At 38.7% G+C, this 16,707-nt stretch overlaps 1 protein-coding gene and 1 long non-coding RNA gene across 2 annotated transcripts in view; one reads left to right on the top strand and one right to left on the bottom strand.

Annotated features, from left to right (window-relative positions):
* The window catches only part of LOC126648761 (uncharacterized), an 870,341-nt gene extending 856,685 nt beyond the window's left edge, over nt 1–13,656 (bottom strand). The window contains exon 1 of the long non-coding RNA XR_007630893.1: nt 13,630–13,656. This is a non-coding gene — a long non-coding RNA (uncharacterized LOC126648761). The remainder of the gene's footprint in view (nt 1–13,629) is intronic.
* SLC10A2 (solute carrier family 10 member 2) lies at nt 2,696–11,674 on the top strand. The gene is made up of 6 exons (XM_050332196.1): nt 2,696–3,117; nt 6,162–6,280; nt 7,421–7,509; nt 9,642–9,817; nt 10,410–10,567; nt 11,550–11,674. Exons 1-6 carry the CDS (start codon nt 2,696–2,698, stop codon nt 11,672–11,674), a joined length of 1,089 nt encoding a protein of 362 aa, XP_050188153.1.
* Nucleotides 13,657–16,707: the final 3,051 nt, after the last annotated feature.

The raw sequence follows: 16,707 nt of genomic DNA, 5'->3' as shown, positions 1-16,707 counted from the left end.
AGCAAGCATCCCTAAACAGCCCAGACACATGCTCTAAAAGGGGAGGGAGGAGGAGAAAGGAAGCCCTTGCATGAGGCTGTGCCTGAGAAACAGCCACTGTGAGCTGGACATCCCTCAACTCCTCTCCCAAACCACTCATTCCAGGTTCCCACAGCATCACAGACATTTACAGGAATAGGAAAGTCACCCCTGGCCCTGAGACATGCTGGAGATTTCAAGATACTCCAGTAAAAAATGTTAGTTTTAACAAGAAGCAAGTTCAAGAGACTCTGATACAGGTTTTATAGAAAATATTAATACAGCATGGTTTTAAAACTAAAAAGCCCTTTAAAAGACTTAGACTGAAAAATAAAAGGTGCTAAAACATTCTGTTTGAAAGCAAGAGTAAAAAGGAGAATAACATTTTCTGCTAAAACGAAATCTTGTCGCTTTCTCTTCCTTTCATCTGTTCCTTATTACCCTACTTGTTGTTCTATTAGACATATCATAGTCACACAGATGTAGTACTAATCACAGGGTAGGAGCTGCCAGCTGCCTGGGAGGATAAAGCTACTCTGACATTATCCCAACAGGCACCCAACAGTGACTTAGGAAATACAGCCTTTTAGCTGACCCCTTTGTAAAGAAACAGGTGCCATCTGAGCATGCTGGGAAATCCTTTCTGATGCAGTCAGCTCCCCCTCAACAGTTCACAATTTAAAGTGAAAAAAAAATAGCAACACCTATCATTTTGCATACTGAGGCAAAAATTGGTGAGGCTTCCCTTGAGAGTGTTGCTTGCTAAAGATATTTATGGCTTAGCATGTTACCCTAGTAAAAAAAAAAAATCTGTATTAAATAAATTAAATTTAAAAAATAAAGATGATTGGGGGGCTTCAATTGCACTTTTATGTTTCAGACTTGACTTTAGTCTAAGATCTACACTTGAAGATACTTCTGCCACAAAGCTTGTGCACAGGTAAAGAATCATCAAAATTCTTCCCTTGAAAACATTCCAAATTTTGAAGTAAGCCTGAGGGGTAAACCTTTGACAGCTTTTGAAAACTTGAGACTGATACCTGACTTTTTTTCCACAGGAAAGCACACAGGAGAGAAAAATATGAATCAAGACAGGACGGAGAGAATTGGGACACATAGCAGTAAGCAAATACACCAATGATGCCAGAAATTTCTTCTGGTCCCACATAGTAAAAGGGTTATTAGCCATGCCCTACTGCATGTCCAGTGCCCATCCTAGAGCTGTAAGACCTGAAAGAGATCCTGGGGAAGCTGCCCTACCTCAATCTCTCATCCCTTCTGAGCCTTGGGGCACAAGAAACCTGTCTCACCACACTGGGCACAAAAGGGGATCTGCACCGTCACCCCTGTTGGGAGGGAAGGGTTAAAAGTGGAAGAGCGGTGAGGAGGATGGTAGATTTGCTCAAGTGACTATGCAGTAGGAATGTTGAGGTTTGAAAAATATTAGTGCGGGAAACCCCATATATTATGCCTCCTGCTGTTTATCCTAGGTCAGTTTTGTGAAGTAGAATCTCTGTGTAGAGATAACATAGGTGTTTACAGAAACTTGGAGGCACTGTCACAGACATGCTTGAACTCCTTGTTTTGGGAGAGAGATCAAAGCTCAGAGATCATAAAAAGCACAAGGGAGATCACAGCGTGCTGGTAAACTACATGTGCATGGGCCCTTGATAAATGGGTGCAAACAGCAGGCCCACAGCCCACCGGGATGGACTGAGCCTAGTGGTGCTGCATTCCCTCTTGTGTGTCCAGGTGTTGCTGCAGGATCCTCCAGTTAGAGAGGTCATGAATTTACCCTTTGCATTTCAGTCGTGGTTTTGTGGCTGTTCCGGTTGCCTGCCTGTGTCCATTCACACACCCCAGCTGCGGATGCCAAACCTGCCGTGGCACTGCAGGGGACGTGTTTGACTTTGGCTGAATACCACAGCTCCACAATAACATGCCAACCCCACTGCCCTGCTCTCCATTCCTCGTGCTTGGCTCAGAGAATATGTCTCCTTCCTCCTCTACCGTCGTCATCCCACACTCCTCCTCTCACTGTCCACCACTTCCATTCCAAGCTGGAGCAAAGTGTGGCTGCTCCAGCTGCATCTGGCAACAGGTGCCAGGAGGACCGTAAATCTTCATGCCACCAGAAATGAAGATTCCACCTCATTCAAATGAGCCTGCGCATCATGGTGAATTTTACGTCCATTAGCAAGAGTTGCAGCTTCAGGTCGTATCTCAAGGATTCTACCCATGGTTTCTTATGTCTCGGTCACTCACCCAACAGACCCCTGTAATGTCAGGGACATTGCATGCATGAACAGCTCTCCCAAAGGCATGCTAGAAATTCAAAGAATGAAGTTTAAACTTCCTCCTGTGATTCTCATTTCATGGGCTCAGCAACACCACAAGCCTCCTTTACACCCTTAAATATTAACACAGGTATTCTCCTGATGTGGGATTCCTCATTATCATATGAATAAATGATTAATTGTCACCATACCAAGCAAGTGCAACTTTTATAACTATATGAATCAGCACTGTGCCAAACCCTTCAAGAACAGCAAGAGTGTTCAAGCATTTATTGCACTTTATTGCTTCCTTGATCTTTTAAAAGGACTCTCTGACAACCAACCATTTACACAGTCTTGAAAGTTTACTGTCGATGTACTGAGCAGTTCTGTATTTCAAAATGCAGGCATACCTTCTTTCACAACAATTTAGTGGTAGCTCTTTGGCAGAAAACTCCACAACTTGTCCAGAAAATGCTACTATTTGTGATGGCACATCTTGTGTATTACCAGAAGATAATTTTAATCAGACTTTGAGCGTAGTTTTAAGTACTGTTCTAACAATTATGCTGGCTTTGGTGATGTTCTCCATGGGCTGCAATGTGGATCTTAAGAATTTCTTGGGCCACATAAAAAGACCCTGGGGTATTTTTGTGGGTTTCCTTTGCCAGTTTGGAATTATGCCTCTCACAGCCTTCTTGCTGTCTTTGGCCTTTAACATCCTTCCTATTCAAGCTGTCGTGGTGCTGATCATGGGATGCTGTCCAGGAGGCACAGCCTCCAATGTCATCGCCTACTGGGTGGATGGAGACATGGACCTAAGGTAAGAGCAGTCATTCTTTAAGTACTTCATGTGGCTCCTTACATTGTAAAGTCTGTATTGCAAAGAACTGTCTCACCTGTCTGAATTTTTTCTTAGCTTCCTGGTACATGCATTGTGAAGATTCTTCTTGTAAAGATGCTTAGTTACTGTAATAGCAGTAACAACAAATATCCTTGGGAATATTTGTTCATTGGGAATTCATGCAGAACATATCACAACAGAACTGTGTACATTAGAAAATGTCTTTATAGTAAAACTTCAAATCCTGCAGCAAATAGCGTTTATGAAGACAGCTAAGAGACTAAAGATACTTTTGCCCAAGTAGGAACTACTTATTTTTCTCCCAAGTTAAAAAAAAAAAAATCAAATAAATAATAACATAGGATTTAGGATAAGAATCCTCTGTACAAAATAGTGTCTATGCAATTGTTCTTAGAAAAAGAGCCCCTGTGGAGAAATATTTTCCCTCCTTTTGTGTTCTCTACAATGAAAAGGCAGGTACTGATTTTCTCTTTGGGAAATAATACAAGTGAATATAACTTGAGATAATTGTATCTGCTCCTTGAACTTATACAAAATCTTCAAACTGATGGAATATTTTACAGTCTAGAAGCCACTACTTACGGCAATCTTGCATACTGGGGGCAGTGAAAAAACTCCTTTGTGGCAAAGTGTGGTGATCTCAATGACAGTGTGCTCTGAACTTGGAAGCAGATATGTAAGGCACCTAACCTGGCCTAGGACACCAAACACACAGGAGAATTAAGCCCTACTCTTGAAGTAAATTCCGTGGGGGGTTCATTAACTCTGAGAGCCTTTAAAAATGAGCCATCTTTTTATTTTTATATCCTGATTACTTTTCTCTAAAATAAACACAATAATTTCTCTCTTTCCCACAGAGTACCATAAATTGGAGCATTCATCCAATTTATCATATGCCAGTCTGAACAAGAAATGGAAAAAATAATAGAAGTAAGAAAGATGTGGAGCTAGAGCAAATAGGCTAAGAATGTTAATATTTGTAGTTTTAATACGACATTTTTTCCATCCTTTGAAAATAGTGAACTTTTCTGTCACATACAGATGTTAATGTAATACCAGCTTTCAAATTATGTATGAGGTCAGCTCTGCTAATCATCGACTTCCTCACTGTAGAGGAAAGACCTATGATATTAAGAATCTGTACAACACTTAATTTCAATTAATACAGGTCTAATAAACCACAGATGGGAAGATATCCAGTAGAAGTCTGAAATTCTGTTCTAATCTCTCCTCAGCTGAATGCACTGAGCTAAACTACGCTTTCTCAGCTCAGTATTGTTCAGAGTTGCACCACTGAAATCTCTGGTTAAAATTCAAATTGACAATGCTATAAATATAAATAGGGTTTCTATCCCAGATGCTGGCAGAAGTAATTTGAAAATGCCTTTAAAAAGTTATTCTTCAGGTAAAGAGCTTTATCTTAAGAAGTCAAAGACTTCTGGTCAGTACCTTCGGTAACAGTTTCAGGACCAGACGGTATTAGAGGTACAGCAGATTGTCAACACAAGCATCTTCTTTTCTTTGTAGAATAGCACTAGAAGGAGTGTGGCTGGTTTCTGGAACCACCACAGTATTACAGAAATCCTGCCCATCACATCAGACAAGGTTTTGGTTTTAACTGGTAATATTTTATTTATACATTAAATTCCATGACCATTGTCTACAGTCCTGCTTCAAAACATCACTGTGCATATAGACCAGAAGTTAGAGCAGGAATTAGTTTTATAATTAGAATTACAATTACAGTGAGGTGAAGTATGATGTTCATACCTTTCTTCATAAGTCAGATCCAGCTGATATCCTCTAATGCTTCCCATAGAAACATCTTTTGATAATTCACAACAACTGCTTCTGTGAGTACATAGACAGGGTTGGAGGATGTCCAGACTTTGGAGAAGGATGTACATTCAGGGACAGTATAAAGATGCAGGAAATACAGAGGTAGGAAAAATAAGATTTGTTGTCCATTTGGGGCTTCATCAGACCTGAACTGTAGCCCGTGACTCTTTTTCTCTGTAGGAGACTTCTGAAAGAACTCTCTTGCCAGAGGCTCCTGCAAAATCCTGAAAATGACTCTAAAGAAGAGAGAGAGAGAGAACCAAAATTAATACAAATATTCCTGTGGTTTCTGTATCAATTGTTCCAGATTTCTCTGGATCTGCCCAGTTGTGGGTCAAGGTCAGTAGTCCCTTTTCTGAGGACAAGGAGCACACAAGAGAATCAGAAGTGAGGCTCAGAAGGAAGTTTCCAAAGACTCTTAACTAGAACCCTCTCTCAGTATTTTTATGCCAGAAAAGTGTGATTTGCAGGCATAATTCTTACCCTTTCTACTTGGATTGTGAGAATTTCATCCTTATTTTGGATGTCTTGCCTTTTCCTCTTTCTTCATTCCGTAGCAGAATGCATCTTTTTGTACAAGGTGTATCAGAAAACAGAAATATCTTTGCATAAAGGGAGAAATAATACCTATGTTAAGCTTCACTGAACAATTCTCATCACCTAATCTTTGGCCTAGAACAAAACAAGTCAGGACAAGGAATTTTATTACATCAAACGTCGAAGACAATGAAATATTTTTTTATGCTGTTGAATTCAGAGTGAAATTTGAACATTCTAGAACTGCTGGTGTAATGGAAAGCTCCATTTGATGTCCATCTCTACCCCTGTCCAGCTTGGCATCCTCTCAGAAACCAGCCAGGCAGGCAGCATGCAGACAGACTTGACAACAGACCTTCCCACTGACCACCTGTCTGACTGACTCATTTGCACCAAAGTTGTGGTTCTTTGGCTGCAAAACACCTTGATATTCCATGTTCCTTTCTTTTCAGCAGAAGCAATTCTTTTCATTTGTCTTTTTTCTAACCTGATATACAGGATAAATTGACTGCAACCAGCAGCAATCCTTACCCAACCTTTCATAAGGTGTGAGGTGGTAATAAGAAAATGAGAAAGACTATGGGCTAGCATGAAATGAACTGTCACTGTAACCAATTTCTTTGCAGCATCAGCATGACAACTTGCTCCACACTGCTTGCAATGGGAATGATGCCCCTTTGCCTCTTTATTTACACCAAGATGTGGACTGATTCTGATGCAATTGTACTCCCCTATGACAGCATCGGTGAGTCCAAGTGAACCAGCTGCCCATCTGACTGTCTATCCTCCCTCCAATAACAACTACCCCTATACCATTATCCTGCAGAGTCAGGAAGATATTGCATCAGATTTTTAAAAATATTCGTCTTCCTCTTTTCTACTAACCTTCATGTGAATTAGGTACCAGAAATCACTTCCTGTCATCCACAGCTCTGCAGAAGAAAGACTTGAAATCATCATAAATATTGTACAGATATTTATCACAAGATTGTGCATGTTTTTCTTTCCAAATGACTTTGAGACCTGTGTGATATTGGGATAAGAATATAGAATAATTCGTATAGGAATAGCTGCTTCTCCTGGATGAAAGTGTTTGTAACAGCTTTAAGACACAATCCTGCAAAGTGCTAAATGCTAAGGCCATAATCTGGAAAAATACTTAAGCACACATGGATAATTAAGCAAGTGATTAAAACTGCTGAGTCTCTTTGAAAAGCTGCAATCTACACTGCCAGGAGTGGCTTCATTTGACTCTCTGTCAAAAATCTCATCCAGCTACAAAGAGAAAATAGTTAAGGTATTTAGAAATACATGCTCCAGTGATTTGCAAAGCTGTGGCCCTAGTGCTTATCAAGTGCAGTTCCATGTTGTGCTAATCTTAAAAGCCAGCAGAATCACTTTCATATTCTTCAATTTCATTTCCCATTGTCCCTGGGGAAAAAAAAAATCACATACTTTGCTTGTGCTTTCAAAATAAATACTGGAGGGGGAAGGCCAAAACAAAAGAAGCTCTAAACCAGTTGTTGATATGGTACAGTAGCGAAACACCTGCAGACAAAATGAACAGTTAATATAGCTACTCACATCACAGGATAGTGATGATTAGCACACTCAAATTTCTGTTTGCCTTTCTGATGCAGGTGAATAAGCATGTAGCTCAGCAGAATGGCAATTACTTCAACAGGCTGCCAAAGATAACAGACTCTATAGAAAAGCAAATGGGCAGGTGCAGGTAGAGTGTGCATACGTGGTCTGGGGTCTGCATACCAGAAACGTCCTCTGAAGGTTTGCTTGCTCTGTAACCCCAGCCACTCTGCATGGTGTCTGTCCTGTGTATGAGCTTCTGCACCATACACGGGCTTAAGTACTCTTTTCTTTTTTACAGGAATTTCTCTGGTAGCTCTTGTAATTCCAGTTTCGATTGGAATGTTTGTTAACCACAAATGGCCTAGTAAAGCAAAAATCATACTTAAGGTAAGAGACGTATATAAGGCTGAAGCATAAGCAATTATGGACAAATTATGGAATCAGTGGCACCACTGAAGCAGTACTTTACTATTCATAGTATTAGTATCTGACTTCATAAGAGCCAGAAAGTTTTCAGCAGAAAACAAATGAGACATTGTGAAAATATATTGCTTTCCTCCTGCACAAACGTGCATGAGTTGCATACATTATTAGAAACCATCATTATCCAAAGAGCCTACTTTTGTCTTTGGCTATGTTAGTAATTGAGTATACAGTATATAACGTAAACTGAAATTGAAAGGAAAATCATTCAGGTCAATGGGAAGAAGTTTTTCTCTGCAAAACAATAACAAATAAAATCATTCTGGATCAAAAAAACTTTCTTCTTTTAAACCAGCATGTTGATTTTTTTGTGGTTCAATTTTGAGTGGGAAGCTGATATTTATTTAAAAAAAATAAATTGAGAATATTCCAACTCTTAAAAAAAAATTTATTCACAAAATACAGCTATCTTTGCAAGATGGTTTCAGATGCATCAAAAAACATAGGGGCTTTGGCAAATACTGTTCTCATCAAAATAATAATAATAATTTAGTTGTATTTAAGGTATAATGAATTAATCATTCTGAATGCTGGGTTTAGGTTTAAATAACTTTTCAGATGTGCTGAGGCCCCTTGGCCTGTTTAACCCTTCTTAGTTAACAGATATGTTATCTAAATTTTCTTAAAGAAAACTAGTCTCTCCGTTTGTTATTCTACCTATCTTTTGTTGTCATTTCTTTTCTATCAGTTCAGGCAGCATAGAACACAAATAACACCTTTTTTAGTCATTTCCTTTTCTTAAACTGCTGGCTTATCATATTGTATTTTTAAATGCACTTATTATGAACTTGGATACTATTGAGAGCTGATTTCAAAACTGTACTATTTCTGTTTAATCAGTTAAGGGAAAAACATGGACTTGCACTCACATGAAAAGAAACTTTACTTGACCTCTCGGCAAAGCACCATTTCATCCTCTTACTTACTGAGTGGGTGAGCAACCCATAGAATGGTCCATTGACAGTTTGCTTTATGCAGGACGATGAAGCACCAAGGGAAGATTGAACCATAGCTGTCAGATTAAGGCCCATATAGTGAGAAATTGAGATAAGAGCACAAAGACAATGTGCCAGGTGAAATAGAGGAGCTTGTCATGGACAGATCATGTTTCTTCTTCCTAGGTGCATGTGCTTAATAGCTCAGCCAAACAAAAACATTCATTCACTCAGTGTTCTTAAAAAGGCTTCAGTCAAAGACTGATGAAGCCAGTACAGTGGGAATGCATGTTTTAGTTGAGAAATAGATTCTCTAAACTTAGCCTGAGAAGTTTGGCACTGGGATCCCTGGCAACATATGCCATAATGGCAGATATTTCACTTGGGTATTGAAAAGAGAATGAGTTATGACTTTTTTTTGGCAAGCAGCAGTAAAGATATCAGTACACTAAGAAATGGGAAATAAGATCAACTTCAGTGATTAGGTCTATGTAGAAGTGCTATACAACCTCACAAACAGTTTTCAAGCATGAATTTTCAGCCACATTAAAAATTTACTCCTGTGCTTGATAAATAATTTCCTATCACTAACTAACAATCTAGTGTCTAGTTAGCACACACTGTAATAAGCTCCAGAGTGTGACTGGCCAAGGATGGAGAGGAATATATGTTGTTCTACCTATTAGGCTGTCAATTTCCCAACAAATCTGGGGAAATTTTTCAAATGTGTGCACCATTCCTCGTATACATCACACCTGTGAAATTATTTTTAATATCAAAGTACAATTATAGCCAAAGCTTCATAAAACTAGCTTCACAAAACTAGCTTTATCTGCTATAGATAAGTATTCTAACTGCACGTTGATCTATATCTGTAGTCACGCCTTGAAGGACGTCTTAGGTCTCCTGTTTGGGAAAAATGGCAGCTATCTAATCTCTCCTCCTGCTGTGAATTGCTTTGCTGTAAACGCTAGGGTTTGTGTTTAGTAAGATGTTTCAGCGACTCAGGGACACTCACAGGCATGTTTGACACCGTGTTTGTTGCCATTAAATTTCACTGGGGTATCTTATTCATACAGTCTTTCCTCTTTCCCTTCGCAGGTCGGTTCCATTGTGGGAGCAATCCTCATTGTGCTCATTGCTGTGGTTGGGGGAATACTCTACAAAGGCTCCTGGATTATCTCACCCAAATTATGGATTATTGGCACCATATTCCCAGCAGCTGGCTATTCTTTAGGATTCTTCTTGGCTCGCATAGCTGGTCTGTCTTGGCACAGGTATGGAATTCTCCATGACAAAAACCTGCAGGCTTTTTTCAGCTGTGTAAAAAGCTTTTATTTAATGATTAATCAATGGTAGGGATGTTCCTTAAACATTAATGTAACAGTCACTCATTCTCCAACCTTGTTTCTGGGATAGTATGTGCAGATAAAACTTTTCTTGTGCATGTTTAATACAGATTCTGATTACAACATATCCTCCAGTCCTTCATATGACTTCCCCTTGTGTGCCCCTTGTGTTACACTGCAAACAAGTGAAACAGACCTGACTTGTAAGTGGGTTAGGACTGCAGTAAAACTTCTCATGAAGATACAGCAGTCTACAATTTAGAACATCATTACAAGAAAGGGAGACAGTGAGTGAGTGCCCTGTATGTGGCTTGAAGGAGGATCACAGTCCTTTACAGCTGCTGAAATGTGTGATCTGGTGGTAACAGCGGTATGACTGTTTTGTTGACTGTGTGAGCTAAAAGATGCAATTTTCTTAGTTATCCATTACTGTATGTTTCTTGCTTATGCAGATTACTAAAAAGCATAAGGACCCACAGGCTGCTGTTTCACAACTGTCTCTATATTATTTTTTTTTTAGATGTCGTACAGTGTCTCTGGAAACAGGCATGCAAAATACTCAGCTATGTTCAACTATAGTACAGCTCTCATTCAGCCCTGAACAACTTGAACTGATGTTTACTTTCCCACTCATCTACAGCATTTTCCAGCTGTTGTTTGCGCTGCTAATTTTAGGAGGTATAGTTATATTTTATTATAGCACTATAATTACAATTATTTTTATTATCGGTTTAATTTTTCATGCATATGGAGAAAACAAGAGGGGATAAAAATAATCAAATGCAAAATACTTCAACAAATTATGATCCAAATGATTACTGTGCCCTGTACATAACCAGGAAGATACCAGGCTCAGTTTGAGATTTGAAAGACCCTTTTTTTAGCACAAGGATGGGGGTATCCACTATCTACAGCTGGGCATATGAGAACACTGAGCATGGGATTGTTATTACACTTGGCCAAGGAAGGCCAAATGCATCTTATTACACTGACCCAGGCTGTTTGGGCATACAACTGCCCAGCAGGGCCATCCCCACAACCATGAACAAATCCCCCCTCCTACTAGCTCTTGAGAGAACAGGCATCAGCTTCATCAATAATGTGAGAAAATATCTTCCAACGGAGGTGAAGTCCCTTTTTCCTCTCGCATACACCTCAATTTCACTGCTGCTCCTACAACTAACCTAACAAGGGTTGGAACCTTGTTGCTGTTACTCACACATAAAACCAACTGTTCCTGTCAAGTTCCCACTCCCAAACCAACCATTCTCTCTGTCAGGAAGTGGGTTGGGAACAGAGGAAACACTTTGTCCCAGCTCTGCCAAGCAAGACTCACTCAGTCCCTCAGGCCCAGCCAAGAGCTCAAAGGTTTCCCAAGGGAGACTGGCAGTACTTTTAAAAATCACTGCACAGTACAGGAGCACAAAGCAATCAAACACCAAATGCAGAATTTAAACCGTTAAAATCTCTAAATATAGTTTTCCAGGAATGAGTGACACAAAATAATTAAACATAACTTTAAAGAAACTGTTTGGATGGGTTGGAATATTTTAGCAGTATAAGGAAAGAAAATGTTGCGTGGCTATATGTGACTACAGTACCTTTTTCAGGCAATTTTTATAATTTCTATATTTAATACTAAATATATATTGATTCCCAGGGTACCGTCTTTACAGAAGACACCGTGTCAAACCAAAGACAGATGTCGAGAAAACAGAGCAAAAAGAGGATTCCACATCAAATGCTAAAATAAATGGTGGATTTGTATCAAATGAGACCAAATAGACACTTACCTCTGCTCCCATCAGCTGAAAAGATAAAAAATATGTGGTTTACTTAAAACTTTTTTTTCACATGCTGTTGGTTTATGGAAATATTTAACAAAAGAAGTTCTGCTGATATTTTACAGTAAGACTTCAAAATTATTAACTTAAGAAAGATTTCTACTTTGATTTTGAGCACGGTTCCTGCCACAATTGTAGAATCTGGTTTTGAAGCTAAGTCTCAAAAATATGTAATGTTTTTTTCTGATTTATTTAAAGAAAGGCAGAATAAAGGTGGGCTATTGCTAAAAAAACAACCAGATATCTGTAATACCAACTCCATCCCATAGTCCATCAAATGCCTCTGCTGATCTCAACTCTCATACTAAAGAAAGAGAAATCCTGTGAAAGTACCTGAGCAGCAACGGGAGTTGATGTGGAAGATCTGATAAGGCTGAATATGAATCAACCATGAAATTGGAACAAGCCAATAATGAAATAAAAGTTTCATTTAGGTCAGTGTGGGCAGACTAAAGTCATTGCACCGTATTAATTGCTTGAACATTAATTTATTCTAAAGTTATAATTTTAATAAGTACAAGGTACCTTATGGCTCTATTATTTTTTTCCAAAGTAATAGAAAGTAACAGCTTTTCATCTTCAGTCTGGGTCTTTTAGGTGCTGGAAACATGAAAAAAGAGACAAAGGTGAGTACATAAGCCTTGAGAACTTTTAGTGTGACAGCAGCATAAAAAAGGGAAAGTAGAGATTCTGGAAGAGTAAGAAATTGTCAGCTTTTGCACTAAAAGGAAGGCATTTGAAAATCAAGTAAAATTGTCGTTGGTTCATCCAGTACTGCTTTCAGCAATCTTGACACGAGACAACAGTGCTTGTAAAGAGCTATATATATTTGTTATTTTATGAACTCCATAAAATTGACCTTACCAGATGTCTGGGACATGTAGAGCCTGATGTAGTTGATTTCATTTATATGAGCCACCAATAGAAATAATTGGTTGTACAAATATATTATTTGTCTGTGAAATTTCAAGAGTACCTAGAGAAAGTTGTATTAAGTGTATGGAGAAAATTAGTATAATTCTAGAGAAACGGTGCAGTAAATTGCAGCTGTAATGTTTTACGAATACATTCAGTAACGTTAGTTCTGTAGCTCATATGTAAGGAAAGCATCCAGAGAACTTCATACAAGTGAGTGAGAGTTTGACCAAAAAATTCGAGAATGAGCCAACTATCAACACACAGAAAGTATCCACCTTTCTTTCATATTAAAGAGGACCTTCCTAGGTGTTGTGAGTTACTGTGGCAGGTTTTTTACAAATAAAACTGAAACTGTGGAGTTTAAGTTCCCAATGTGTAGTTTTCCACTGCTGCAGAAACGTGCCCAATATTAAACAAATAATAAATTATTGCTATCCAGCATCTGTGGGGGAATGTTCTTGAAATGGTCTTGAAATGTTCTGAGTTCTGGGAGGCCTGAAGCTGCTTTACTTTTGAGAGGGAGTTCCAAATGGTCATAACCTCCAAGGAGGAGTTCAACACTTGGTGGTATTTAGCACATAACGAGGCATGCTATGCTTTATAGAACAGAGATTAAACAGAACAACATGATGAAGACTGTTATGGAGGAATCATAAATGTGAAACAACATATTCATCAAGAAAAGGATAAGCTGCTATTTGTGACATCTGTACTAAAAAGCCCCTGGTGGTCTAGTGGTAAAGGCGCCGCGCTATCACCGCGGAGACCCGGGTTCGATTCCCGGTCAGGGCCACTCCCGGGCAGGTGGGGCTCGTTAGCCCTTAAAGGCAACCCACCTACGTCCTAAGGACCTCGCTGCCACCGTCCAAGCTTGCTTGGCCCCGGCAGATGAACCTTAGGATTAAAGGGTGGGCTCAGTTCCGCGCACACTGTGTCTCACCTAAAAAATCCAATGCGCAGGCTGGAAGGTGGAAAGACCTTCCCCGGATCTTCGCTCGCGAAGACTGGCCATTATTATTATATTACTAAAAAGCCTATTGTCTTGATCCTGCATTCATCAAAAAATGGGCAGCAGAAGTTAGTTAGGATCATGTCTTTCTTACACAGCAAGCTCCTATTATTCCCCCATGCTGAACTTCAATGTTTCTGTGAATATTTTAAGCAGATTTTGAAATGTATCGAAGAGTAATGGTTTGTCTTGCTTATACTATGCATGTGTGTGTATTTAATGCAACTGTATAAACATTGAACTGAATAAAGTCAGAAACTATTTATAATTTTGCCCACTGGAGTAATTTAAGGTGGAAAGAATTGAGACCAAAACCTAACACACAGGCAGAGTTTATAGCTTTGAGATGTAACAAAAACAGCTCAGGTTATGTGTGAAATGGATATGTTTAATAATCATAGAATCATAGAACAGTTTGGCTTGGAAGGGACCTTGGAAAGTCATCTAGTCCAACCTCTGTGCAATAAGCAGGAACATCTTCAACTAGATCAGGTTGCTCAGAGCCTCATCCAATATGGCCTTGAATGTTTCCAAGGATGGGGCATGTACCATCTCTTTGGGCAACATAATGAAGATTAAATGAACACAAGATGTCTGATGTCATATTTGATCCACATTTTCTAGTGTATATGTGCATTCAGGGCCTCAGATGAAGAATGGAGTCTGCAGTTTGTGCAGCCATTACAATTATAGCTATCAAGGATCGTATGTCCTAAGCTTTACATGAAGCAAAGTCAGCTCAAAGGTCTTACCCAACATATGCCTTTAGAGCACATCAAACCTAAAACAAAATCTCAGGGCTTGTTAATATTGTGAGAGACTGACTTATATTGATGTGACAACTTCTAAATCTCCAGCTGTAGTGTCATTTGTGAAGCTGTGGTGGGATATCTCACAGCAGTGTAAGGGACCATTGGGGAAGTTGTGTTCTCTCCCCAGAGGTCTCCAGAAAGATATATGTCTTTGGCTGTCAGTCCTGTAAATGCTGATATATGGGCTTCTCAGCTGAAGAAGTCTGGTGGTCTCCAGCCTTGCAGTTGCAGTTGTCCTGGTGTTGTCAAAAGGAAAACACTGGCCTTGTTTAACCTGCTCAGGGTCATCTCCTCACATTCTCTAGCATGAAAATCCTTTCAAAGACAGGTAGTATCACTTAGTTACCACTGCTCATTAAACAATCTTCTATCCATGGAAACAGCCTATGGATGGGACATTGCAGATTGTGAAATTTAAAAGCATGATGCAGTGATGTTCAGGCTAAAAAATGCCTGTTCTGATTAACTATTACACGTACTAGTAATCTTGAATTTATCACTTTAGACTAAGAAGTCATACAGTTGCCTTTGCAGTGCTGGTTCTCAAGCTGTTGCAGTCAAAATGAGCTGTAATATGCCTAAGGACAGACACACCCTAAAAGTTGAAATGACAGCTGAATTAAAGCCTAACTCATGCCAAGGTCTGTAGCATAAGGCCTACAAAGATACAACAGTCACACTTGCCAAGCTGATCTCTAGCCATAAATCTATATATAAAATGTATTCACTAGTCAGCAAAGAGAAGGAGACAGACCACCACAGAGTTAATCATATCTACTGTCTTAGAATTGCCTGTCTCTATAAAGTAAATTCAGAAGGCCTGTTTTAGATGAAATATATAAATTTTTAGTCTTAGACAGTAAAAAAAAAAAAAAAAGTTGAAATTAAATGCATCTTTTTGTCTTCATTTCTTTTCTGCATAGATTGGTTGAGCCCTCAGTTTGTTTCCTTTAACCAGGAAGATAGGCTTTAGAGTTGAGAAAATGAAAAGTATACAAAATAAAGTACAGTATGATTATTCTAATCTTCTATTATATAACTTGTAATAGAATTAATTTCTCATCTGACCTAAAGACAGATGGAAGAACTGTTTCTGCCATATAGTGTGCTATGTCAGTTGGAAGAGAGTGCAATTTGAATAGAATTAACAAGCAAATTGATTTGCAATTTACATTTAAAGAGTTTCTTGTTTCAAACTAATCAGGTTATGATGTTGAAAACCTACTGTTATTCTCTGCCAGTCAGTATCATTTTTGTCAGCCTCAGACATGAACTTATTTTTTGGTAGTCCAATCAATTAATATACTGTATAGTTGATGCAAATATAAAACAATAATCAGTATTCCCTAACTCCAAAGGAACAGACTTTCACTTCTTGGTATCTGACAAGAATCTGTTCTCCACAGATTAACTGTATTGCTTGCTCGCAACCAGAATTAAAGCAAATATAGTGTAACGGTCCCACAACTAAATAGCAATTAAGCAAACTTGACTGGATTTTCCAAGCCAGAACTGAAGGACAATAGAAGTAAATCTCTGCTTCTGTTTTCTAAGGAATATTCATTCTGCTCCAAAAGCATTAGCATCTCAGTTAAGCTGAACACTAAATTAACTTAAAAAGCCAAATGTAAAAATAACCGTAACTTGCCAGGATATCTCCCAGTTTTCGAACTGGAATTGGAGATTATGGAAAACTGAAAGTTCTGAAGGCATCCTACAGTGTTTTCATGAATAGACATGTACTGTGGAATGGTATTACCCTCTCCATTTATTATCCATTAAATTTAACCATCAACAAGTAAGTTTCTAGCATCAGCCTTCATGCTTCTTTGAAAAGAAGTAGTCAGTACTGTCAGCAGAAAAAGACAGATTTTGGTCTGGAGAGCAAGCCATTACACTCTTCAGACACCTGGTCAAGGACAGGAAGAATTCTGGAAGAAGAGAAAGACATTGTAAAAAAAAAAAAATAAATAAATAAAGTTCCCAGAGGACATTCAAAACTATGTCTATACAAACAAAGAGCGCACAAAAAAGTATTTGTGATATCTCTATTTCCTCATAATAGACTTAATATAAAATTAATCAATTCCCAATTTCTCTTCAAAGATCATAAATCAGCCTCCTACTTCAGATTAGGACTGATTTAGGAAAATGTGAGACTTTGGAAGTACTAAATTGAAATAAAGTTCATCATCTTTTGGATTTCAGTTATATGTAGATTGAGCCATGATAACT

Source organism: Myiozetetes cayanensis, unplaced genomic scaffold (genome assembly GCF_022539395.1).
Source record: "Myiozetetes cayanensis isolate MyiCay16 unplaced genomic scaffold, myiCay2020 scf5-8, whole genome shotgun sequence".
Taxonomy (NCBI): domain Eukaryota; kingdom Metazoa; phylum Chordata; class Aves; order Passeriformes; family Tyrannidae; genus Myiozetetes; species Myiozetetes cayanensis.
This window is presented reverse-complemented; position numbering and strand designations above follow the sequence as displayed.